Source organism: Salmo salar, chromosome 03 (assembly GCF_965601325.2).
Source record: "Salmo salar chromosome 03, fSalSal1, whole genome shotgun sequence".
In the NCBI taxonomy this organism is placed as follows: Eukaryota; Metazoa; Chordata; class Actinopteri; order Salmoniformes; family Salmonidae; genus Salmo; species Salmo salar.
The window spans coordinates 64,830,297-64,858,050 of NC_138293.1; the positions used below are offsets into that span (position 1 = coordinate 64,830,297).

Here is a 27,754-nt window from a genome sequence, read left to right on the forward strand (position 1 = left end):
TAGATTGATGAGGATTCTTTTTTATTTAATCCATTTTAGAATATGCCTGTAACGTAACAAAATGTGTGTGGGGGGGGGAGAAATCAAGGGGTCTGAATACTTTCCAAATGCACTGTATGTCTCTCCATTACCACTGCAGTATGTGTCTGGGACTAATCCATTCGACAAAAACGGAACAATCAAGGACAAGGCAGCCAGCGTTTCCATTTTACTGCAATGCATAGCTCGTTTCTTTATTATTTTGTATTCTGTGTACCGAAAAACAGAAGTCAATGAAAAAAATATATTCTACACAAAAACATACATGCATCCTAATGTGAGGGAGAGAGTCTTGTTAAGCAGGACTCTTGACTCCGAGGCCCAATTAGGATGGGAGTTCTCCTGTAGAGAGCTGCAGAGTCATGCAGGGAGGTGGGACTGCCACAGAGGAGAAACACTGCTGTCTGACGGGCTTCAACACAGACAGACAGCTGAAGGCTGAGGAGAGCACCAGGCACAGTTTAGAAAGCACAAGCCTCACTATGAGCTATTCACACACCCTACACGGGCCCAGAGAGAGATGCAGTCAGGCATCTTACAAATGCAGGAAGGTGGAGAGATGGGAACATTTGAGAAACACTGATGTTTCTAGAATACCAGATTACAGCCATGTAAGCAGTCTGATGAGTGAGTGGGGCTCTTGCAGGTATGTGTGCATACTAGTTTGTGTAGGGGTGTGTGTGTGTATGTGTGTGTGTGCAGCTAAACCAAGGTTAACTTACAGGAATATGAGGTAGTGGCACACGCCCATTTGCTTTGGCACTTTCGTGCATCTCTCGTCGATGCTGTTTGCGATATTTGTATGGTGGAACCCCATCTCTGGAACAAAAACAAAAGGACAATTTTACAAACATATTCAAAAGGAGAAAACTCATCGGTTACTTTCAGGCTGCATTTCCTTTTCTAAACAGTAGCTCAATCATCCTAAGAGAAGGACAACATTTTGGGAGTTCATGGTAAATTGAGCGGGTTGAGATTTCTGGATTCAGGTTTCGGTAAATACCAGAGTATGTAAACCCTGAGGGTTTCCTCTGTAGCCCTACACAGTGGTGAACAAGCAGAGAGTGGTGCGGTCGCTGACACCAACAGTATGAATTGTTTTATCCCAAGTCTCAGTGGTCCTGCTGGGTTTGACTCGTCTGCGCCAGGAGCTGTGGAACAAACAGCTGATATTGGCCTCTAATCTATCCTGCTTCAGACACGCGTTTTTGTCCTGCTGAGCAGCCTTTGATGTTTCTTTAAACATGCGTTCCCCTGTGCCATCTCTGAACTTACAGCACCGTTCCTGTCTTCTCTCTTCTCTGGCTTCCCTCTGCCAACACATCCTAGCTCGATTTACTCCAAAGGAAACCTGCTGCTTCCCGCTAAGGCGGAAGAAAGAGGATTGCTGCGCTAAATAACAGCTTGTGTCCAACATGGGATCCTCCAAAGGCACTGCTTATACATTTACCCATCTTGAAACAAACCGTTGTCAAGCAATGTGGGTAAGTCATATAAGACGTAGGCTATAACATTTTATTTTTATTCAATATGTACCGACTCCTTTTACACAATTATGAGAGCCTGTCAAAATCTACTCAACCTTTTACCGTCAATTCTCCACCATTTCCTCAGAATTCCGGGAAACTTGATTTAAAGGGTAACAAGTCATTGCCTTCAAATGACAAACTGTGCGCCTGTCGTAGCTCCCAGTTTATAGCTCTATAATTAGCATAAGTAATGACATTTAGCAGCTTTCATTCGTGTGGGTAATGAACAGATGGCTGTTCTCTGAGGAGAGGAGCAGAGAGAGATGTGTTGCTGCTCCCAGTGACAGACAGACAGGGGGAAATGGCACCAGTCTGCGTGCAGCAGGTGCTGCTACAGTCAGACTAGGGTCCTATTCATTCGGCACCAAAACGGAAGAAAACATACTCAAAAAAAAAGAGGGACTACCTGAACTTGTTCAATGAGAAACTTGTTTCTGTTTTCTGTGGCAAAACGTTTTGCTACTGTGTGCCATAATGAATACGACCCAGGTAGAGCTCAGATATACTGGGCATGGATGAAATTGAAAATAACACTAACTATTGTTTTCTATTCCCACACACTCACATGTCATGAAATAGTTTGTGAAGGTCCTCATGCTGAACAGCAAGGAACAGGGAAGCTAAACTTCATTCTCGAGGCATTCTGCCCTTACTTGTGGTATGTACTATTACAGTTTGACCGATTGTGCGTGTGCATGCGTGTGAGTGGGAGGTGATGCGGAGGCGGTGCGAGTACGTACACACTGCTGTCTGTCAGGGAGAGTGTGTCTACGTCGCTGGCACTGGACATGCTCTGCTGCTCGCTGTCGTTGGCGCTGGTGGCAGGGGCCATGGCGTAGCCCGTGTTGACATAGTACGGGTTGACAGGCTCCCGCCACGGCACACGTCTGGAAGAAACGCAACATTCAGAGAGAGAGAGAGAGAGAGCATTAAGTCAAAGTCATGAACAATACATAGCACATGATATAACACAATCAATTCATGTCAGAGTGTACTGGCACCATTAAACAATAGATTCAGCTTCACAGGAGACACATGCAAGTACATTTTACAAAGATTATTGCACTGTATTATCATAGCATTAAAAGGGAAGGATGTTGTTAGTTATTCTGGATAAGAGCCGATAAGAACTGAGTGCCAACGTAAATGTCATTTAGATATTAAACAAAGAAACATTTCCAAATAAGACAACTGTAGTATCTCTGTAGTAATACATGCCTTTCACACAAAACCACCCACATTGTTATAATGAAGATCCTTCAGAGGGTTTCTAATGGTTGGTACAGTAGAGATGCTGATTTAATTCTTATTGGAGGCATCGCATCACCACAGCCTCCATCATTGACTCAACCTCCCTCAACACACTCCTCAAATTCCTCCCTTCGCATGAATTATAGATCTGGGTAGGCCTCTGTTCTCTTCATCTTTAAACTGAAGAAGATCCCTAAAGTGGTCAGGACGTGCTCCCTCCCTGGGAACTCTGAAGCGCTCAGTCTTACTAGAGACCAAACCAAACCCAGGCTACTTCTGACTGGTTATCATTAGTCAGCCCATATTCTGCCCAAACGAAGAAAAATTGAATCTATTGCGAAGTGGTAAATCATTTTGGATTAAGAGAAGAATGGAGAGTGGTTGAAGAATGTCTTTTAGTTCTACATTATGTAAGTAAAGGGATGAGATTCTAATATGTCATTTCTAGACAATTGGTTCTCTTTGAAAAGCAATGGCAGACGTGACAAAAGATAGCATTTATTGTGTCATAACTAGACTGCCAATCTATCGAATAAAATGACGATATAAACTAGATTTCCATCCAATTGGTGAGAGATTTTCATGCGAATATTCCTAAATCCACAAAGTAAATACGCGCATTTTCCCACCAGTGGCGTTTCCACCAAACTGAATTGTCGCAGATAAAAATCAGTGCATGTCATCGTAATGCACACAAAAAGTTATTTTTCTCTTACCGAATAAAATGTGAATGTTTATTGTGTTTCCATCGCATTTTCAACTCTACCAATAGTTTTCCACAAAAACTTTTTGCGTTAAATAGCTAAATGTGACTAGTCTGGTTTTGGCAGGTGTGCTTTAGCCAACAGCAGATACAGTTCGCGTAGGCTCTGAGGTAGGTTAGTCTACATGATGATATCATCACAGATAAGAGCGAGAATATTTTTTTAATTTGTAAAACGGCGGTCAAGCATCGATCATCATGTCACCAGAATAAGACCCTCAACATTTATTGGAAAGGAGCATCAAGCTCATCACCGTGCACTTTCACCCCCCTGTGAAGTTCATCATAACTTATTTCATCTGTAGCCTAATAAACTGTATGGTTTTCTGAGTCGTAGTGGGAGGACCACACACCATGTGATCGAGTGACTCCAAGTTTACTTCGATATAATGGCTATCAATATTTGCGCATATAGGCATTTCCACCACCATTTCTCGCATAATAACATTTTACCAAAACAAAAAGATCACACCATGTCAAATGAACAACTTATCTGTCAGCATTTATAAAATTGTACTGAAACTTCCTGTTTCCATCACAGCTGTTTTATTTTTTATACTGTATGACTTTACTCACATAAAATCTATGGATGGAAACGTGGGTATTGGCTATAAATGACAGGACCTGGGCTAGTGGCACTGCCGTCACATTCCACCAGGACCATATCAGGGTGGAGGACAACTATTCGGCAAAGAGCAATAAAGTCCTCGACAATCCCAGAGTCAAATTTCCCCCGAGAAAAAACAACACCGAAACATGCCTCACTTCCTTTTCAACATAACATGGACATAAATACAGGTCTAATCTTCTTAAAGAACATGTGTCCACTCATGCTTTCTGAACAGAGAGAGCCCTGTCCTGTCCGTCAACCATAAGTCCTTTCAGCTTTTATCACTGGAAAAGAGATTACACTTTAACATTAAAGCACTTTAGTCATGAAATGATGCTTATGGCCTTTTAGCATTTTCCGTCCATAAACACTGTGAGCAGTAAGCCATTACATAATCTGCCCTTCAAGGGAAGTCTACTGAATTACCCATGGCGAACATGCATGACATTTGCTTTTAGCTTACAAGCCAAATCTAACAAAACATGAAATGTCATAACGTGAACAACTAAGAAAACAAGGGAAAGAGCTCAGATAAGTACTTCATTTGGAACAGTCAGCAATTTTGCAATAAAAGTGAGTTTCCGTTGAAGTAAAAAATGCCTCTCAATAAAAAAAAAGTTGAGCAGTAAAAATCGATTCACTTCTCAAAACAGAGGCTCTGAGGAGAACCCATCTTTGCTCCGGATGCTCTAAAAAACTGCTTTGAGGAACAAAACACAAACCATGATGGCATCCCTCATGCTACATTTATCAAACAAAAACAAGTCCAACCAATACGAGCTGCCAATTCATAGAAATGTAAATTTTGTGGCTGAGGTGCAACGTGGATAACGACCACGTTCTATGGCCAAGGTTTCAAATGAGTGGGATTCATTTAAAGGAAAGAATGTTGCGAGAGGAAATGCAACTGAAAGGGGCAGCTGCAGGAGGCCACAGTCTGTTTTAAGGAGTGTGCACGGCAGGGGAGCGAGCGCCAAGCAGGAAGCCTCCTTTCTACCAGGGTTTCCCCTTGACCTGGAAGCCTGCTTCCCCTGCTGCCTCCTAGAAACCAGGGCTTCCAATTCTACAACCTGGCTATGTTCTCTCTTCAGGGCACCACAGGGAAAATGGCAGCCTCCTACCAGAACCTGAACCATGGCCATCCATCCTACTGACTGGTAGTGAGGCATCTGTTTATGAGCCTCTAAGCCCAGCCTGGTTCAGCCTGAGAGGAGGAAAGGGATAGATCACGGATGGAAGCAGCTCTCGGATTACTGCAGCCTCTGATGATTATTCCCAGGCAGCACTCAAGCCCATGATCTAGAATCTTCTAATGATTGAAGCAGCAGCCATGATGTCAATGTTCACAGAATCACAGAGAGAGAGCAAAGAGAGGGAGCCGGAGGAGATGCTTTCAAACCAACACTGGTTTCATCATGGTTGATTTTTTCTGCTGTTTAGCTATGACAGTGGGTGCACAGCTGTAAACGGATGACATTTCATCACGTTTCTTACGACCGACGAGTAGGCCAGATGGCTTTCGATGAACATGAGGAAATACCAAGTACAACAGCAGCACTTGCCAAAACGTTACTCATACCTCTCAGAAAGCCCATCAAAACATCATCCATACCTTTGAATAGCCATGTCCTGAAAAACTAAATTAACTTGTCCTCCTGATGCACAGTGATAGAAGCTCAATGCCAAAGCATTAGATGTAAGGGCCTTTTGTTGTTCCAACGACTTTGACATTTCTTTGCACCTAGAGAATAATTACTGGTCCTTTGTCACTCCCCTTTACATTGGAGTGCAGCCATCCCTGGATCACCACTGATTGGTTACACAGCAACATAGGTGAAGGAATCAGACCTGCTAGGAGGTTAGTTACTCATTACATTCTCTCGACAATTACTCTGAAGATGATAGGGTTATATAAAAATGGAGGCTATGTACCTAACCTGTTCAAACCAGAAATTGTCATTGAGATAAACCATCTAAGCTACTTTCCGATGGGAGACCTGAAGAGAGGAGGAGCACCAGGAGAAATTCTCCACAGGGAACCTGAGTCAGGCGTGAATTGAATGAGTCTTTCAGAATGAACAGTTTGATATAAAATGTGTATTCATGCTCATCATAGCATGTAAACATATTCAGAGAGCTTGGGCTCTACAAGAACAGTGACTGGCGGAGGCCATCACCTGCTTGTCTGAGAACAACGTAAAAATATCGCGCAACATTTTCTGTGCATTGCTACACAACCGAGAGAAAGAAAAAAAAAAAAATCTACATATTCATCTTCACTACAGAGCTGCTCCCTTTTAATTCCCTGGATTCTGGTCTTCACACATTAAGAGACATCTGACTGGTGCAACATTTAGTTGCACAAAAACCCGAAGGGTGATGCTAAAAGGCTATTTAAAAATGGAGGGTAATCTTTTTGTAATTTCCGCCAAATACTAGACCTAATGAAATAGTCATTTGAAAACAACCTTAAAAATGCACTGCTCTCACTAATTAAAGCCAATCATATCCAGGGGCCATAGAATACAGAATCAGAAGTAGGGTGGAGTGGGGAGTGTCTGTGGTTTTCAAATATCCTAGTCTTTCATTCTGTCACATTTAAAGGCCAGTTGTAAATGAGAAAAGGCAACATATATGCCTATACACTGTAACTATACTAAAAACGCAGTTTGGAGCATCCAAATAGACTAAAGTCAGACAAAACAATATTCCTTAGACTAAACAATGTGCTATTTCTGAGTAGACCAATTTTCAAAATCCCAACACTAGTCCTAAACTGAAACAAAGACTTGGAAACATTACCATTTAGTCAGGCCAATTGAAAAGACTGATTTCTAGTCCTTCAACCCTGCAACCACAACTCTTCAACACATCCTCTGCACACCCAGGTGCCACCGCATCTTCTGCACATGTCAAGGTTTGTCTAAGACTGTTGATAGAAAAGTGGGTCAACTTCTAGGGATAGAATTCTGCAATCTTCAATCGCTGCACCAGACAATGCCAACAGTGAATACAGTATCCTTAAGCACATCTGAACAGTAAAAATGCTGTGTTCTTACATATTTCAGAGCAAGGCTAAATAAAGCCGAAAATCCCTCCACATATTCTTCTCACAACTGGTGATGATAGCAGCTTTGCTTAGTGACAAATATGGAACAAATTCAGAGATGTGTGAATATGTCTTTTAAAAAGGATTGATGTTAAATTCACAGACTTTGGCAGGAACATTTGTAGGCCTAATCCTTTGCATAGTGGGCTAAAAAGCCCAGATGCGCTGTTTCTGTTCCAACAGGACAAGGATTAGAGTTTTAAGTAGTCAGTCACATCGCACAATCCCATTCTGCGCAAATGAAATGACAAGGCTGTGACACAAAGATGTCTGTCAAATATAACATAAGCATCATATTACTATTAATTAAAGATTGGAAGACAGATAAACAAGACTGTACTTTTACAATCCTATTTTAGTCATCCAGAAGAGAAATATGGGGATTGCTTCCTTTTTTTTGTGCCAGGTTCATTTCCTTAGACAGGGAATACTTCCTTTGACTTTCTGTTGCAGTTAAACCAGACTTCTCCATTTTCCACAGTCAAAAGAGAAATCATGTTGAGCTTTTCTCTGAGAGAACCTTTCGTCCACTAGAAAAGCCTGCCATTCACAGGACACCTGCGTGGGGAACACAAAGAGCGTCTGCCTCCACCTTCTAACAACCAGCAAATGCTCTCCCTTCGACCCCTGCCACTGCCTCGCCATCACAGGTACTTAAAGGCCTCTGCCTACACTGCATTCCTCTCATCTTGAGCTGTCAGCGGTGCTAAACTCAGAGCCACTTTTCATCTCCGACTTCAGACAGCACTCGCAGAGGGAGGAGGACAAGTTTATTTCTAATTCAGCACTTGTACAGAGAAGCTAGATAGTTATAGAGACTGGAGAGAGAGAGAGAGAGAGAGGATTTACCTGTACTCGTGACTGTCCTGGAATCTCTTGGTGCTGGTGACGCGTTGGGAAGCTGTCTCCTGAAGCAGCTTCTGAGTGAGCCGGTTGCTGGGAGTGGGATCACTCTCCTGCTGCTCCTCCAGCTCGTGGTCACATCTCCACTCCTCGTCCTCGTTCAGCGTGGGCAAATACCCTGGTAAAACCTTCCCGCCCCCAGAGACAGAGCTCTGGTCGCTGTAGAGCTTAGGGCTCTCCCCCCCAGTCCTGGTGTATTCCAAATAGATATCGGACTTGAGGAACAGCGGGTAGGTGTTCTCCTCCATCATAGTCTGAATCTCAGTCTGAGCCTGGTCAAACATGGCCGGGTCAATGTGCAGCCTCATCACACAGTCCTTGATGAAGCTCTTGGTGGCCGGTTTGATCTGTCTCGAGACTATTCCATTGTTGTCCAGGATGTACTTTTTATAAATGGCTTTCGCCAGTTTCAGCTTCTTCTCCTCGCCCTGGCCCTCGTTGGCTTCGAGCTTCCGGAAGCCAGTGCAGGCGAACCAGAAGTCCAACATGTCGGCACATTCCTCCTGCTTGAGGAACGTCCTGAACAGGTGGATACCATCCTGGTCATCCAGGAGGGAGTGCAGGGACTCTGCCCACTTAAGGTAGGGCGGCGTGGGGGAGGCACTGCCCTCCGGCTCATAGCCCAGGTCCAGGTCAGGTCGTCTGGGCGTGGCTGTGGAGGCCTCGTTCTTGAGGCTCTTGAAGGAATAGAAACCGTGGCTGTAGGGCCGTCCATCGCTGGACACCAGCTCTCCCTCCTCCCCAGGGACCGGGGGTCTGGGGGCATCCTCAGTGAAGCTGCCCCCCAGATCCACCAGGTAACCCCCCACCTTGTCGCCCACGCTCATGTTCACAGCGTCCATACACCCCGTCCCAGTACAGCCCACAGTGCACAACTATCAGATCCACCCCTCTACTTATGCCACCGTGAAAGAATTTCTCCTGTAAGAAAAAGACAAAAATATATAATGAGTGGAAACTTTAAACACATAAAATGTAAACGTATTCACAGGCAATGACTCGGACGTTTATTATCTCATTTTGACAACTTAGTAAAAAAGAACAAACGTTTGAGACAAATTGGAAATCCATTCAATACTGAGAAAATAAAAGCAGGCTGCATATCTATGTCTAAGCTTAGAATTCACACAAGTCTAATGTTTCAAAAGGAAATCCTGCCAAAACAGAGATGCAATAAATTATTTCATTGCTCACATCGATAGTACCCATTTAAAGGTTGAAAAAATATTTTGACTACTAAGAAATAAAATTCAATATCCCCTAAAGCAAAGGGCATGGATGAAATCGATGCTCACGAAAAAAAAGTGATCTGTGTGTCATATGTTCACACAGATTAGCACGTTCCATTAGTGACTCCCCACAGCAATACCTTAACATCAGAAGATTCTAGAACATATTTTTATTGTTGGGTTTCTGAACTGCGGCTAGGCTATATGTTTGTGTGAATGAAATCTATTCAATAAAATACAGAGGTAGCAAAAATAAAGAACACTATTTCAGATATAGAAAGCCTAACTGCTTCGTGACAATCCTATTGAATGTATTTCTGACTTGGAATGATTGGCTGAAAATAACTGAACGGAAAAGGGTTATGAACACCGAGTAGTAGGGTTCCTCTTCCTTCCATTCTTTAATACTGTCAGGTTCTTATTTTGTTTTCCCCCCCTGTAAGTAGAGACAGACGTGCACATCGACCCCTCTTTACTATTGAAAATAAACTTGCATGTTTGACATGTGTCATGTAAAGGATACAGAGAACAAAAACTCCACTTGAGGCAACTGATGACAGACACAGATCTGAGCAGTGTACTACAGGAGCCGACCCTGAGCATGAAATAGCGCGACAAGGGCAGAGCATTCTGGAGGTTAAAAGAGGAACTGTGGGGTGCAGGCAGAGCCCAATCTGCCATGACTGTGACCGTGGCTGCTGTGTGTGGTGAATGCAGCCAGGCAGGCACTCCGACTGATCATATCAGAGGACGACCTTGAGTCAAATATTTTCAGTCCCTGCTGAGACCTGGAGGAAGCGGCCCTCCCCTGTGGCTGTCCGGGAACTATAGAGTGGACAGACAGGGTCTTTTACACATCACAGTGCAATGAAACACTAACTATCCTCAATCTCTCCTTTTCACATTGACGGTGATGTTGAACCTACACAAAAATGTGATACGCTCAATTCTAGTAGCAGGAGTAGTACTTCTCTTTAAAATGTTACATTTCAAGATTCTCAATATCTTTAGAATGTCCTCATCTATCTAGACACCAACTGACCTAGAATGTCAGCTCATACAAATACCTGGGTATCTGGCACTATCATTCCACACACACACACATCAATAATCTTCAAGCAAAGGTCAAGTCCAGAATAGGCTTTCTCTATCAGAATAAATCTTAATTCACACACAGTGCTAAACACACCATGGTCCAAATGACAATACTCCCATCCTGGATTATGGTGATGTCATCTACAATATGGCCCCAAAGTCCACCCTCAATAAACTGGATGAACTTTACCACTCTGCCATAAGCTTTGTCACTAGTGCCCCATTCCAAACCCATCACTGTGACTTATAGTCATCCATTAACTGGCCATCCCTACATGTATGACATAAAACCCACTGGCTCACATTCATATACAAATCCCTCCTCGGCAAGGCCTCCCTTTATCTCAGCTCACTACTAAGACTCCGCACCACCAACACCAACCCGAGATCCAGCAATTACATAAACCTGGCAATCCCCAAGATACGCAGCATCTTTGGTGAAAATGCTTTTCAACTACCTGCTGCTAGAGACTGGACCACGCTTCAAAAAAACATAAACTATGCTCTTTTGAGCCAACTGGTACATTTAAAAACAAACTGTCAGTGATTTTAACTGATAACTGCATGTGTTTTCCCACTACCTCTTAATTAAATGCTGCACATTACTCAATATGTTACTGACTGGTTTACTGGCTGGGCATTGTGTGTACTTTTGACTGTTGCATCTATGATATTGTTTAACTTATGTGTATGTTATACGTGCTGCGCCTGCTACCTGAGAGGTCTCACTGTAAATAAGAACTTGATCTTGGACGTTAGCTAATGACAACTGCTTTGACCACTGGGCATTAGTTCAGCCAACTACTCAGAATGATTTGTACAATCATCAACATTACATACAATTTGACATGTCAATATCAAACCATACATTTAAGTTCCCCTCTTTACTGCTTTAATTAAACGGCTCCATTTAAAAATCAGGGGGAAAAGCATAGGTGAGAATGAAAAACGAAGCCTGCAATGAATTCACAACTTTCACTGTGTACAATACCAAAACAACACTGTTGGAATCAATTGCCTTAGCAACATAGCCTTGCAGCAACAACGTAACATGTAGGAAGCTGACGTTATACTGGAACAAAAAAAAAGTAACAATATTGATGCTGGAATTCTATTAAACCACAATGTAGCCTACGTAGTAGCACATTTACCAAAATAGCAAGATCACATTATCAAGAACAGGCTGTGATATGATTCCAACTGTGAACACGTAGATCGTGCATGTATTATCATGCGCACATTCACAAATACTGTGTTGCGGTCTTCAGTTTCGTAATATGCACATACATTTCCAAAGAGTGTAATCTGTCGCTACTATAACTGTATTACTACACCCATTCCCTACCATCCCTAATGCTTTGAAGTGAGCCCCACATTCATTGCATTCATGTCTTGGCCTCTGAGTATGAGCAGCACAGCAGCAGAAACGGATGGGGGAGGGGAGGCAGAAACAAACTCCGTACACACAGCCAGGCCCTTCCGCAGCCGACCGACTAGTACACAACTTTGCAACACTATTTGCCTACTAAAATGTAAGTATCTTAGGTAATGAATGTTCAGAGTTGTTCACGACCAACACCCCACCATTTTTCAGAATCGATAAAAGACGCAGCAGAGATAGAACACTCGATCTCGGAATTGACTAGCGCGCGCACACACAGCAAAGCGATGGCACATATCATCTCCGGCTACCGCAATCCCAAACCATGAGCTGAAAAAAAGTGCTCTATACTTCACCTGTGAAAACCTACTTGCCGTTTTCGAGTGCATCGGGAATGTTTGCTTGTACAGCTCACTGTGAATCGTGTCATAGATGCGAATAGCAAGAGTTTAAAAATAACAAAGAAAACAGTCCGTTCTCCACCTCTCCATGGCTGTCTCTCACTCCTGTCTGTGTGGTGGTTCAGAAGATGTACAGCGCCACCAGCGTTCAAAAAAACATACTGCCGCGGTGTAGAAGAAATGGAATGGGGGGGCCTGAACTGGGGGGAGAGGGATGATGTGCGTTCTCTACAAATATTCTATATTGTAGCTAGGCTTTGTCTACCCAGGCGACAATATATTTTATCACATGTATTGATGATAATAAAGGCAACCTGATCAAACCATCTAAACAAATCAAAAGCCTAGAATGATAACGTCACATCTATACCGTTATTTGGAAATCCTTTGGCAGAAAAGGGTGAAATGAAAACGCTCATATCAGGGAAAAAATGTATAAGCGATATTCTTACAGAGATAAACATAACATTTTGTAAGGAGAGGAACAATGCCGCGTGTAAAAGCAGATGATGTGGCAATCAGAGACCGTGGACCACCTGTCTCTTTACGAACACTATTTACAATATTTTCACAAGAACTGTTGCCAAGGAACTGTTGTGAGAATATAGATTCAAAAAGGCAAGTAATAATTTAATGTAGTTGTCCTTTCATGTATACGGCTGGCACAGAATAATGAAGAATGGAGTTATTGTGTTTGCCTGCTGCCACTGTACTGTAGTTAGTTCACTTTGAAAATGTCCGTGAAACATCAATATCAACACACAGGGAATATGAACATGGAGTGCAGCTTATCTACCTTGAATGTCACACAAGAAGAGAGCCAGAGAGAGGTTTATTATCACCATATGTCCACTACATTACAACAGCCAATGAATTATTGTATCTTATCATTTAATTCTATCAGCTCTGCAGGAGTTTACCAAAGAGAAATGCAGGGTGGTATGATGTTACTCTTTAACTCTTCTAGCTCCCTTCTCACAGCTTGTAAAGAGATAAAGATCAAAGGTATGCCTGTGATTGTATTCCTCCACATGACCAAAGGAGAGAAATACTTAGACAAAAGTTCATGCAGGTGCCTTTCAACTTGCTATTCGAATCTTTAGCCCCCTTTAAGAAATACACAAGGGAGTAAGAATTAACATTTATTTTTACTGGAATGTGTATTTGCAAGGGCAATATGGGTTTTGACTGTGTATTCACACGTCGTGTGTTGATCTAGACCTGCAAACTAGCTGAACACACCTGCAAAAAATCAGGTCTGTAATCTCAAGGCTTTATTGTACTGAGATCAAAGGCCATTGGAATGCAGAAAGCCATTACTGGTCTTGATGGTTTGATTAGATTAGATAATTCAAAAAGTACAGAGAATGACTGTAAATATTTTTCAACTACATTATATTTTAGGGGGGATTTACACCTGAACTGAATGAGCCAACACAAATCTGGCATATGTGCAGCCCTTCTAGAATTGGAGGTCCTGGTGTTGTGTAAAATGATCAGAGTAAACAACATCTTGAGGTATACTTAGTTACACCCAGTGTTGTTGTAACCTGGTTGAGGTTAGATATGACTGTATGTGCTTCAAGACACATTTTATTAAAGAGATTATCCGTGCACAAAGTGGTCCCCGAAAATTGCGTACTACGCCAGATATGTGTACCAAGTAATTGCTCTCACTCTCTCTCTCTCTCCTGTGTCCACTGAGCCTTTGGGCCTGCACTGCAATCTTGTTGGATAATGCTGGGCAGGCTTCTTTCTAGCTGTCACTCAAATGCGAGGGGCTAGAGCTCATTGGCTAGAACTGTAATTGGTAGTGGGCTGGCCCACGTGGAGGGAAATGTACAGTTGAAGTCGGAAGTTTACATACACTTAGGTTGGAGTCATTAAAACTCGTTTTTCAACCACTCCACAATTTTCTTGTTAACAAACTATAGTTTTTGAAAGTCGGTTAGGACATCTACTTTGTGCATGACACAAGTAATTTTTCCAACAATTGTTTACAGACAGATTATTTCACTTATAACTCATTGTATCACAATTCCAGTGGGTCAGAAGTTTACATACACTAAGTTGACTGTGCCTTTAAACAACTTGGAAATTGCAGAAAATGATGTCATGGCTTTAGAAGCTTCTGATAGGCTAATTGACATCATTTGAGTCAATTGCAGGTGTACCTGTGGATGTATTTCAAGGTCTACCTTCAAACTCAGTGCCTCTTTGCTTGGCGTCATGGGAAAATCAAAAGAAATCAGCCAAGACCTCAGAAAAAATGGTATACCTCCACAAGTCTGGTTCATCCTTGGGAGCAATTTCCAAATGCCTGAAGGTACCACGTTCATCTGTACAAACAATGGTACCCAAGTATAAACACCATGGGACCACGCAGCCGTCATACCGCTCAGGAAGGAGACGCGTTCTGTCTCCTAGAGATGAACATACTTTAGTGTGAAAAGTGCAAATCAATCCCAGAACAACAGCAAAGGACCTTGTGAAGATGCTGGAGGAAACAGGTACAAAAGTATCTATATCCACAATAAAACAAGTTCTATAGCGACATAACCTGAAAGGCCGCTCAGCAAGGAAGAAGCCACTGCTCCAAAACCGCCATAAAAAAGCCAGACTACGGTTTGCAACTGCACATGAGGACAAAGATCATACTTTTTGGAGAAATGTCCTCTGATGAAACAAAAATAGAACTGTTTGGCCATAATGACCATCCTTATGTTTGGAGGAAAAAGGGGGAGGCTTGCAAGCCAAAGAACATCATCCCAACCATGAAGCACAGGGGTGGCAGCATCATGTTGTGGGGGAGCTTTGCTGCAGGAGGGACTGGTGCACTTCACAAAATAGATGGCATCATGAGGGAGGGAAATTATGTGGATATATTGAAGCAACATCTCAAGACATCAGTCAGGAAGTTAGAGCTTGGTCACAAATGGGTCTTCCAAATGGACAATGACCCCAAGCATACTTGCGAAATGGCTTAAGGACAACAAAGTCAAAGTATTGGAGTGGCCATCACAAAGCCCTGACCTCAATCCTATAGAAAATGTGTGGGCAGAACTGAAAAAGCGTGTATGAGCAAGGAGGCCTACAAACCTGACTCAGTTACACCAGCTCTGTCAGGACGAATGGGCCAAAATTCACCCAACTTATTCTGAGAAGCTTGTGGAAGGCTACCCGAAACGTTTGACCCAAGGTAAACAATTTAAAGGCAATGCTACCAAATACTAATTGAAGGTATGTAAACTTCTGACCCACTGGGAATGTGATGAAAGAAATAAAAGCTGAAATAAATCATTCTCTCTACTATTATTCTGACATTTCACATTCTTAAAATAAAGTGGTGATCCTAACTGACCTAAGACAGGGAATTTTTACTCGGATTAAATGTCAGGAATTGTGAAACTGAGTTGAAATGTATTTGGCTATGGTGTATGTACATTTCTGACTTCAACTGTAATTTCTATTCAATTAATGACACATTTGTCAACCAAAAATAATTATTTTGAAAAAAAAATTCTCATTGGGCTGAGTTTTTGTGTGCACTTACAAAATACAAATGTGTTTTGACCTTGCTCAGGCTATTTGCTGGTATTTCTCAAGTTATCTTTTTTTTGTTAATAAACTCTTTCACCTCCAATGGCAAAAAATGTAACAACAGTAACGTGTGTGTCATGTACTGTAAATGATCTACTTTATATGACTGGCCTGGAGCCATCTTCTTCTGAGAATTCAGTGACCTCATCCTTTTTGTCTTTGACTCTTATCAGGTTAATAAATGTTTTCTTGTTTTTTAAAGTAAGATGGACAAATACGAAAGACTCTCTGAGAAATAAGTCGTATGAAGGGTCAGTTCTTGTTATATTCTTTTGAGTCGCCTTTGAAGTGCAGATTTTATGCCACCATGGTGTGCTTCAATATGTGCAATACAAATAAGAGAAGGGTGATTCCGTGGGAAGGTCAACCTGAGCATATTCAAATAAAGTTAGTCATTTCCAAATGAAACCACGTTCATAATTATTCTATATGTTGGAGTTCAAGCTTTATTTGAACAGTTTATGTAGGAAATTTGGACCATTAGAGTAGGCAGCCTATTCTCAAAGGTTTTTCAGAAAGGGCTCACAGAGCTTGTTTTTCCACTCACAGCTGTCCTCCAGTGTTAGTTATGAAGATGTTAATGAAGCAATACAGACCAAAGTTTTGTTTCATTTTCTACTATCTTATAAAGATAGTGGGGTGACTGGGACAGGCAATGTAACATCCGTCCAGGACAAGTTTTTGTAAAATATGCACCTTACGTTGGATCATCTTGAAACTTGCTCTGTAAAGCCAACTTTCAACAAGGTTTCATATGGTCTATAATTGATTTCTTACATTTCATGAGTATCCTTTTTCAGCGCAATGATATCCTTAACATCCATAATGTTTGTGGATGTGATGGATATTGATGTATCATATCTTAGCTTCAGAAGCTTGTGAATTCACCACATTTTGACTGCTTGCTCTGAGAAGTATTCTTCAGACTTGCACTGAAGTAATTGTTTATCTTGAAAATGATGTGGAAAATATATTCTGATTTCTCATACAATGCAGTGCTGTTTTTTTAGATAGAAAGATGAGAAGAGTGTATCAACAATTTGTTTGTCTTGAATATTGTTTCATGTGCATATTGTCCGGCCGGCCTAACCCGGACAATGCTGGGCCAATTGTGCGCCACGTCATGGGTCTCTGTGTTGCGGCCGGCTGCGACACAGCCTGGGATCGAGCCAGGATCTGTAGTGACACAGCTAGCACTGCGATGCAGTGTCTTAGACCGCTGTGCCACTCGGGATGCGCAGCATCAGTCTCCCCAAAAAGTATGTCCATTTAATTAACATCCATCACACTTCTTATCTTTATTTCTCCAACATGCCAATATTTAGAAGTCCACTTTTAGGGAATGTACACTCACCCCGAGGGGTACTATAGACACACACATGAAACGTTTCATTTTTATTTTGTTTGTCCCTTCTGTGAGACATTAAAGTTGTGATTTTTCATGCAAATGTCATTTCCATCATGCTGTAATCAGCCATAAACAATGAGGACAAGTTGTAAACTACAGTGACATACATTTCTTTAAGTCAGAACTTTCTCTCTCCTCCTATAGAGAATTGCCTCTGTGAAGATTTCCTGATGAAGCCCTTGCAGTTGCATTCAAATGCACTATTATTCAACCGTTGTAGCCACAAGGGCACACAGCATGCCAGAGGTCTCATATGACACAGAATGGCTGACTAGAGGAATTGTCTGTCAACAGAGTGACTTGGAGTGCAGTGCCCCTGCACTAATCACACCTCCTCTATGACACATGTACATGTATTCATTATGTAAGGGATAAGAGGCTATGCATTCTATGGAAACTAATGAACGACACACTGGCGGAGTGGAACTGACCTTCCACGGAGTTGCATTATTTTCCAGAGAACGCAGAGAGCAACAAGTTGATTGTCCCTTTTATACCATGGCTGTAATTTAACACATTTGCCGCTAGACGTGTTCATTTGCTGCTAGAAATGTGTTTAACATCCACTGAAGTTTCTAGCATGTCTTCTAGATGGTAACCAAACAGTCTTCCTAGTTTAGCTAACCAAACCGTCAGTCCTAGCTTTCGATTATGCATTCAAATTTCGCCATAGGGAGATAATGCACACTCTAGAATGCCCTTCAAGCCAATCAGAAACAAGTACAAACATCAAACATTGCCATGGTATAAGAATGTATTATCTGGAGTGTCTACATATGACTGCACAACAAGCAGTGTGAGGTGTGTGTATAACATTTCCAAGAAATATGTTCAGAAGAGATACAGAAACAGCAGCAGAGTGGTGTGCTAGTAATAGAATGCTCTATTTTCTCGGTGAAGAAAACCATTTGAAAGACCACACCTAACCATGGGCTATTCTATATGATGATGATGAAGAGAGGAGGACATGCAGCACTGCTCACAGACATACTGTATCTGCCTGACATCTTTGTCTCATTATAAATAAGAGCTCAAGTCTTAGGCTGCAGGCCCATGTGACTGAAGACATACAGTGAGGGAAAAAAGTATTTGATCCCCTTCTGATTTTGTACGTTTGCCCACTGACAAAGAAATGATCAGTCTATAATTTTAATGGTAGGTTTATTTGAACAGTGAGAGACAGAATAACAACAAAAAAATCCAGAAAAACGCATGTCAAAAATGTTATAAATTGATTTGCATTTTAATGAGGGAAAGATTTCTTGCTCCCAGGTGTCTTTTATACAGGTAACTAGCTGAGATTAGGAGCACACTCTTAAAGGGAGTGCTCCTAATCTCGCTTGTTACCTGTAAAAAAGACACCTGTCCACAGAAGCAAACAATCGATCAGTTTCCAAACTCTCCACCATGGCCAAGACCAAAGAGCTCTCCAAGGATGTCAGGGACAAGATTGTAGACCTACACAAGGCTGGAATGGGCTACAAGACCATCGCCAAGCAGCTTGGTGAGAAGGTGACAACAGTTGGTGCGATTATTTGCAAATGGAAGAAACACAAAAGAACTGTCAATCTCCCTCGGCCTGGGGCTCCATGCAAGATCTCACCTCGTGGGGTTGCAATGATCATGAGATTGGTGAGGAATCAGCCCAGAACTACACGGGACGATCTTGTCAATGATCTCAAGGCAGCTGGGACCATGGTCACCAAGAAAACAATTGGTAACACACTACGCCGTGAAGGACTGAAATCCTGCAGCGCCCGCAAGGTCCCCCTGCTCAAGAAAGCACATATACATGCCCGTCTGAAGTTTGCCAATGAACATCTGAATGATTCAGAGGACAACTGGGTGAAAGTGTTGTGGTCAGATGAGACCAAAATGGAGCTCTTTGGCATCAACTCAACTCGCCGTGTTTGGAGGAGGAGGAATGCTGCCTATGACCCCAAGAACACCATCCCCACCGTCAAACATGGAGGTGGAAACATTATGCTTTGGGGGTGTTTTTCTGCTAAGGGGACAGGACAACTTCACCGCATCAAAGGGACGATGGACGGGGCCATGTACCGTCACATCTTGGGTGAGAACCTCCTTCCCTCAGCCAGGGCATTGAAAATTGGTCGTGGATGGGTATTCCAGCATGACAATGACCCAAAACACATGGCCAAGGCAACAAAGGAGTGGCTCAAGAAGAAGCACATTAAGGTCCTGGAGTGGTCTAGCCAGTCTCCAGACCTTAATCCCATAGAAAATCTGTGGAGGGAGCTGAAGGTTCGAGTTGCCGAACGTCAGCCTCGAAACCTTAATGACTTGAAGAAGATCTGCAAAGAGGAGTGGGACAAAATCCCTCCTGAGATGTGTGCAATCCTGGTGGCCAACTACAAGAAACGTCTTACCTCTGTGATTGCCAACAAGGGTTTTGCCAGCAAGTACTAAGTCATGTTTTGCAGAGGGGTCAAATACTTATTTCCCTCATTAAAATGCAAATAATTTTATAACGTTTTTGACATGCGTTTTTCTGGATTTTTTTGTTGTTATTCTGTCTCTCACTGTTCAAATAAACCTACCATTAGGAAATGACTGATCATTTCTTTGTCAGTGGGCAAACGTACAAAATCAGCAGGGGATCAAATACTTTTTTCCCCTCACTTTAACATAATGAATAGGCTCGATATTGAAAAATGACACAAGTTCTGAAATATATGTAAAGCAACATGCCTTACCTTTAGTAAAGTGTTACTCCATTGTTTAATGGATTTCTCTCCTCCAATTTGACACCCATTTGCTGAGGCTCCCATTGCAATCTCATTGGATAAATCAGGTGCCAGTAAAGACAACATCTCTCTCAATACTAGCAAAATGAAGGTGCCTGCCCATGGAGAATCTTGCCATACCAGGATGTATTTTTTATCCATTCGGTTCTGAAACAGAGAAACAAGAAAACATTTGGTTGCATTATCACCAAATATAAAATATTTTCAATTTGACAACAATGCTCTGAGGATGTGAAATGCTAATGAAAATTTTACTTGTGCTTTTATTTTTCAAAGTTTTGACACCTCACTCAAATAGAAATTGAAGAAATGCATAAACATCAAATGAATTTATGCCATTATTTAGAGAATAAACCAGCATCTCAAAATATTATCTAAAACCTGCCAGAAACAGCACCTTGAAGGAGACGTACTGCTGTACCCCTTTTTAACTCAAGACTGTGTTTATTTAAATATTTCTCAGCTATGTAGCACTGTCATCCAGATAAGGGGCTATTTCAATATTACCATAACCTGGTGAATAATAGCACAAGCTCTGTAGCAGCATTCCCCAATTGAGTGGAAACGGTAGAGCAGATCTCCCATCAGATGCCATCAGCAGCTGCACACACAGCCCTCTCCCTGGCCTTCCTGGGCCCTGGATTTGATCGCTGGGCCCCCCACGGCGAACAAACCCCAGGGCTCCGGGAGTTCAGGGAATACCAATTCAGCTCAACACCAGCTGACCAGCAAGAGAAAAAATTGAGAAGTTTGGGCGTAATGCCAAGCAAATGGATACGATTTACACAGATTGAGGAACTACCTTTGCAATTCTGGTCAGTCTTGCATAAAGTATTATATAAAGCCATTGAAGCTGCCTTCAAATAATCGTTAACCCTTACATGAATTTTATTTGGCTTGTGGCACGTCCATTTTACATTATATCAGTGTCTGCACATAACGTATGGACATCATGTTCCCCCCCATAGAGCAAACTATTAGAATAATTTGACAGCTGTGTTCGGCAGTTTTCCTCTACTTATGATGTGTAGGGATTGCGACTGGCAGCTGTAGATGCCAATCAGCTACCTGTTGATTGGCCTTGGGATTGATTGACAAATGACATGACAGGTGCAGGCTGCTAGTACCTGCCCCCCCTACAAGGCAGCTGACAAGCTAGTGAAGGGTGGGTGTGTTATTGACAGTAAGGGCTGTCTTCTGTCCTGCCCTCAAGGCAGAGCTGCCCTCAGAACAAGTTTGAATAAGGAAAATTCCACTGAGTGTGTAATCACAAGTCTAACTTTTCTGACCAATGCCAATTCCTCAGCAGCAAAGGTACAGTGAAGGTCCAACAAACCATTGTGTTATATGAAATCACATTTGCTTTGCAGGTATGGCAAATCTTGTCACCTGCCTTACAAGGATTGGTTGGAATATACAGTTGATATGCAAGGGAAAGCACAGTGCAGTAACAAAAATAATTATGGGGTACACATCAAGTTTGGGGTGGCAAGAGATTTTTACGTACCACCATTACCATATACTTAGGGAGTTTAACGGTCTCTCCTTGACCTTTAAAATCATGACACCATGTCACAGTCTATCTGTCTCAAGTGGTATTAACTAGCTTTCAAGGGCATCCCTGACCATAAACCCAGCTAAGGAACAGAATGGTATGTGACACAGCACATGTCACGATGACAGCCTCGTAAAGGTGTAGGGCTCTATTTTCGGCTGCCGTTAACCCAGCACAATTCTCAAATACACAATATTGTGCAATTTCAACCTCTTAAAGCAGACACTCTGCTCTTTTCAAACCATTGCGCCAGGGTTGGTAATTTACCTGTCTTATATCAGCTCGCTTACGCTGAGGTGGGAGGGGTGGAAATATTTGAGGTGTGTCCTTAAAAACGTGCACTAAAGTGCCAATTTCAGGCAGCGCTGTGGGGATATTAAAGACAGACCAAAAGCTGGTCTTAGCAGTAGGGCAGTTGTCTATGGCATGGATTTAGCCTGCGGGGGCACTCAGTATCCTAATCAATAGAATAGCATATCACCAATGTTATATTAAAATGTCGCTTTTGGGAGCAGTTTTTGGATAATATTTATGTCCAGCTCCCTTAAAAAATCTTTACACACATGCGATGCTCATTGAATGAAAGATGTCAGGAAGCCTATTTAGAAACATCAAGTTGTTATGTGTAGGAAGCCTATTTAGAAACATCAAGTTGTTATGTGTAGGAAGCCTATTTAGAAACATCAAGTTGTTATGTGTAGGAAGCCTATTTAGAAACATCAAGTTGTTATGTGTAGGAAGCCTATTTAGAAACATCAAGTAGTTAAGTCTGCTTGTTTCTCGTTTATCATTTAGTTGAAAAATGAGTCTTCCACTGCTCTCTGCTGATGTCAAATCGCAGGAATTCTGATTGTTGTCCGTGGTGCTGCATCAGCTATTGTATTCATATTTGCATAGTCTGGTAACCCCGACTCTGCCTATAGGGAGACTAATATTTGACTGTTTGTTTGTTTGTTTACCTGTAAAATTATTCACATGGCAAAGTCACCATACAGGCCATATCACTGCGAAGATAGGCTAATCTTATTATAATATTTGGTAGGCAATGTCTATTGTTCGGATATGCAATGCAATTTGGGCTAAAGGCTACCGAAATTTGAATGCAACATTCCCATGTTGAAGGACATGACCTTTTTTAAAAGGCACATGAACATTTGGATACATAAACATTTGTTATAACTAGGACTATTATAGTGTTACTACCCTATGTTATTTATACTCTATGCTATTTAATAAACTAGTAGCCCTATCTTTCACGGATAGGACGAACATCCATTTTCTCCCGCCAGAGTTTATGACAACAGAACACCAAACACCGTAAATACACAATTTAAAGCAACCACAAAAAACTTCGGAGCATTTTTCCATTGGCCAGTGAGTGGTCAAGCCCTCGTAACACCTACAACTTGCGCCCATAATTCCCGCTGTCAAAATAGCTAAAATAATTCGGACACACCCACAACTTGAGTGCGCTTAGATTTATGTTAGAGGTTAGTTTGTTAAAATAGATCCCATAGTGTACAATGATGTCATCCACTGCAGCGTATTATTATCTAACCAAATAAAACACATTCATTAACCAAGCACTTGCTCTCGCTTTCTTACTGACACCATGCCATCCAACTGTCTCCACTTGTAACTAATGAGGTCACTTCCTTTATAAGTATTCACATAACTTCACATAACAATATTACACATTATTCTCATAAGTATAATTGGAAAAATGTAGCCTTTTGGTGCTTGTAATATAATCACTTTGAGATCAACAAACAGTTAAATGGTCAAATATCCTATCATTGCATGTTGCAGAGCTAAAGAATAGCATGAGTAAGGAGGTCAGGACATCAGATACAATGTTCAGGGTGGTAATCCCAACCCTATCATACCCTCTACGTTACACATTAACCTGACATCATTACATCATGGTGGTAGTTAGCTGCTAAAACAGGGACATATACAGTGGGGGGGGAAAAGTATTTGATCCCCTGCTGATTTTGTACGTTTGCCCACTTACAAAGAAATGATCAGTCTGTAATTTTAATGGTAGATTTATATGAACAGTGAGAGACAGAATAACAACAAAAAAATCCTGAAAAACGCATGTCAAAAATGTTATAAAATGATTTCCATTTTAATGAGGGAAATAAGTATTTGACCCCTCTGCAAAACATGACTTAGTACTTGGTGGCAAAACCCTTGTTGGCAATCACAGAGGTAAGACGTTTCTTGTAGTTGGCCACCAGGTTTGCACACATCTCAGGAGGGATTTTGTCCCACTCCTCTTTGCAGATCTTCTCTAAGTCATTAAGGTTTCGAGGCTGACATTTGGCAACTCGAACCTTCAGCTCCCTCCACAGATTTTCTATGGGATTAAGGTCTGGAGACTGGCTAGGCCACTCCAGGACCTTAATGTGCTTCTTCTTGAGCTACTCCTTTGTTGCCTTGGCCGTGTGTTTTGGGTCATTGTCATGCTGGAATACCCATCCACGACTCATTTTCAATGCCCTGGCTGAGGGAAGGAGGTTCTCACCCAAGATTTGACAGTACATGGCCCCGTCAAATAATGCGGTGAAGTTGTCCTGTCCCCTTAGCAGAAAAACATCCCCAAAGCATAATGTTTCCACCTCCATGTTTGACGGTGGAGATGGAGTTCTTGGTGTCATAGGCAGCATTCCTCCTCCTCCAAACACGGCGAGTTGAGTTGATGCCAAAGAGCTCCATTTTGGTCTCATCTGACCACAACACTTTCACCAGTTGTCCTCTGAATCATTCAGATCTTCACTGGCAAACTTCAGACGGGCATGTATATGTATTCTTGAGCAGGGGGACCTTTCAGGCGCTGCAGGATTTCAGTCCCTTACGGCGTAGTGTGTTACCAATTGTTTTCTTGGTGACAATGGTCCCAGCTGCCTTGAGATCATTGACAAGATCCTCCCATGTAGTTCTGGGCTGATTCCACACCGTTCTCATGATCATTGCAACCCCACGAAGTGAGATCTTGCATGGAGCCCCAGGCCGAGAGATATTGACAGTTCTTTTGTTTCTTTCATTTGCAAATAATCGCACCAAATGTTGTCACCTTCTCACCAAGCTGCTTGGCGATGGTCTTGTAGTCCATTCCAGCCTTGTGTAGGTCTACAATCTTGTCCCTGACATCCTTGGAGAGTTCTTTGGTCTTGGCCATAGTGGAGAGTTTGGAATCTGATTGATTGATTGCTTCTGTGGACAGGTGTCTTTTTTACAGGTAACAAGCTGCGGTTAGGAGCACTCCCTTTAAGAGTGTGCTCCTATTCTCAGCTCGTTAACTGTATAAAAGACCCCTGGGAGCCAGAAATCTTTCTGATTGAGAGGGGGTCAAATACTTATTTCCCCCATTTAAAATGCAAATCAATTTCTAACATTTTTGACATGCGTTTTTCTGGATATTTTTGTTGTTATTCTGTCTCTCACTGTTCAAATAAACCTAGCATTAAAATTATAGACTGATCCTTTCTTTATCAGTGGGCAAACATACAAAATCAGCAGGGGATCAAATACTTTTTTCCCCCACTGTACTGTACATAAGAAGGATTTCCTTTTGAATGCCTTTGTTAAACTATGTCTCAAATGTTGATGATTTTTCTGTACACGTGAAACAATACAAAGTGATGCAATACAGAGGAATATATCTTGGTTTCAGCTATGCTTTAATTTGTCTTCCCTTCTGAATTATCAGGAGACAAACCCTTGGGTACAATAATGCAATGTTTATATTATACCCATGGATGATTCCTTCAATTCATTGTAACGGTTCAAGTAATATGTATTATCTGTTGGTACACTATCCACATATTGTATGCATGCGGTGTGCAAAGTGCAAGGTTTACAAAGTTGCTGTGCATGCAAAATATCATACTGCTTTATTGCAAGAGAATATTCATGGGCAATTAATCATCCTACTGCTTTACCGTCAACATAGTACGTGTTATGAATTGAGTTATAATTTAACATGATGCCTTTTAGCGGTAAAGTGATAAAATCCAAGTAAAACTTGGGATTCAATCAGACCTGACATAGAATTGTATTGTTGTTTTTTTCTCCACCAAAGACTACAAGTCTTGTTTTGAAAATGGTAAACATTTACCTGCGTGTGTGTGGGGGGGACTACCAAGTGTGGAAAAGCATGTTTATGCTACTGCAATGTGAGCTTGATTGAATTGAGCCCATAGTCAGATATTCACTGAACTGAGATCCATTGTGTTACAAGTGGATAGAATGAACAGGTACACGCAACAGAATACTCCATCTTTATTTGTGTCTCATAGACCAGAAGTCAAAATGTTCATATCTGAATTAACAGCAGCTTAAACATTTGCCACCTATGGGCAATGGCGCACTTGATTTCCTGTGCTGCAATTCACAGCTGCCGAAGATGATAAGGTAACCTAAACCAGGCCTCTAGGTGTCTTTCATGTTCTCCATTGTCTGTGACCCAGCCATCTGCTCACCTACAGCAAATGAAGATGCTTCTACAGGGATCCCTCTAGTGAGTTATATCACACAAGAATGGAGCCTGGGCCATGCCACGCAGGGGATTCATGCACGGTCTTAGACTGTGATGACATGAAATGAGCTTTCTGCATAGCAAGTGGTATTTCAATTTCATCTCCTCCTCCTCCTCCTCTCCTTAAGATTGCTTAGCTTCTCATTTTCCAGACACATTTCCTGTAAATCCAAAATAAATCTCAGGGCTCTCCCACAGGCCTGCCCATTTTATCTCATTTGCACATCTGAGAGCTGTGTTTGCTTAAAGACAGTAAAGTCTCATTGGTGAGAGGGAAAAAACGACCAATGTACAAGTTTGAAAGTGACTATGTTAAAGGTCACATCCCAGAATAACAGCTCATGAAATGTAATGAAGCAACAACGGGCATGCCGTTCTTTTACAATTTCACTCCTTTTTGGGATAATTTACTGACTGCAGAGTTATTTCTCTAAACGACTTCAGTATGTGACACATTATTCATTGCTGTAGAAATGTGGATAGTATTGAGAATGGGAACTGTAGTTACATGATGCTTGCCAACCCAACATGCTATATACCACTTTGCCAAAAGTCCAGACACATAAAGTCCTATTTGTGTATGGCATTTACGACCCAGTTTAGGATACTGTGCATATGTACTTTACACTTACGCCTACTTACTTGATTCATTGCTTTTTATTTCAGAGTTTCTAACTTCCTTTGAGGACATGCTGGACAATCACTCCTACTTCCTAATCAGCAGGAACGAAGACAAAAGACATTCCGATCTCTCAGCTGTATGTCACTAATTCATGTACCCATTCAAAATGCTCAAGTTCTGTTCCAACTATTTCAGTGGCTGTGACTGAATAATATGCAGCTCAAGCTTTCAATAAACAGGCAATGACAGCCATAACGGCCGACTGAGATTGAGAGGGAACAGAATGAGACCTGCAGATGTTCCTTTGACTTCCTTTCACACTGCTCTCGAGAACCACTGTTGGCTATAGAGAGATCTTTCGAAATAGGCATTGACTCAATACTACTGTAAATATAGTAATTGCCACCATTCTAGCTTCACTACGAACAGTTTTAAGATGCAGAGATGGATGGACGAAGCATACATACAATGCATACACCGTAATTTTTCTTAATAAACATGAATAAATCCTTAATTTCACATTTGTTACTTGATGTTATTAATTTGTTTGCATTATCATTGGACTGAATTAGGATAAACCAAGATAAATAATGGAGTTTTGAGGTTAAAATACAGACAATGAAAACCAATGACGAAGAATTAAAAAGCACATTCATCAGAATGTTTTGTGTTTCCTCTCCTTCGTGACAGGATAAAAAATGATTGCAATCAACAACAAAAAAATCTGCAATCATCTAATTGAATGATGCAAGCTTCCTTTCATAGAATAATCTTAACAACTTAATACATCCCCAGTTCTTCTTTTCTATTGCCTTTTGTTCCAGCTGCCAATGTGGATTTTCACTCCCTTGTAGGCCTTGCTTGAAATAGGCTTATCTCTGAGGCCTCTTCACTTGACAACAGCCCATCTATACATTAAAATGAATACTCTATTTCTTTGTACACACA

The 27,754-nt window shown here is 41.7% G+C and overlaps 1 protein-coding gene and 1 long non-coding RNA gene across 8 annotated transcripts in view; one reads left to right on the forward strand and one right to left on the reverse strand.

The window, feature by feature from the left end:
* The window catches only part of LOC106601114 (axin-1), a 32,217-nt gene extending 12,080 nt beyond the window's left edge, over positions 1–20,137 (reverse strand). For 4 of the 7 annotated variants that reach the window (XM_082973683.1, XM_082973682.1, XM_014193046.3 and 1 more), the window contains exons 1-4: positions 12,266–12,422; positions 8,151–9,125; positions 2,309–2,455; positions 762–858 (exon numbers count right to left, since the gene is read on the reverse strand). In XM_082973683.1, the coding sequence (XP_082829809.1) occupies positions 762–858; positions 2,309–2,455; positions 8,151–9,046 (1,140 nt within the window). In that variant the 5' untranslated portion in view covers positions 9,047–9,125; positions 12,266–12,422. Of the gene's footprint in view, positions 1–761; positions 859–2,308; positions 2,456–8,150; positions 9,126–12,265; positions 12,423–20,035 lie in introns of those variants that run through there. The other 3 variants (XM_082973681.1, XM_082973680.1, XM_082973679.1) reach the window with 3 other exon arrangements.
* On the forward strand, positions 11,926–27,320 carry LOC123741686 (uncharacterized). Its single transcript, XR_006769183.2, has 2 exons — positions 11,926–12,060; positions 26,851–27,320. It is a non-coding gene; the product is annotated as an uncharacterized LOC123741686 (long non-coding RNA).
* Positions 27,321–27,754: the final 434 nt, after the last annotated feature.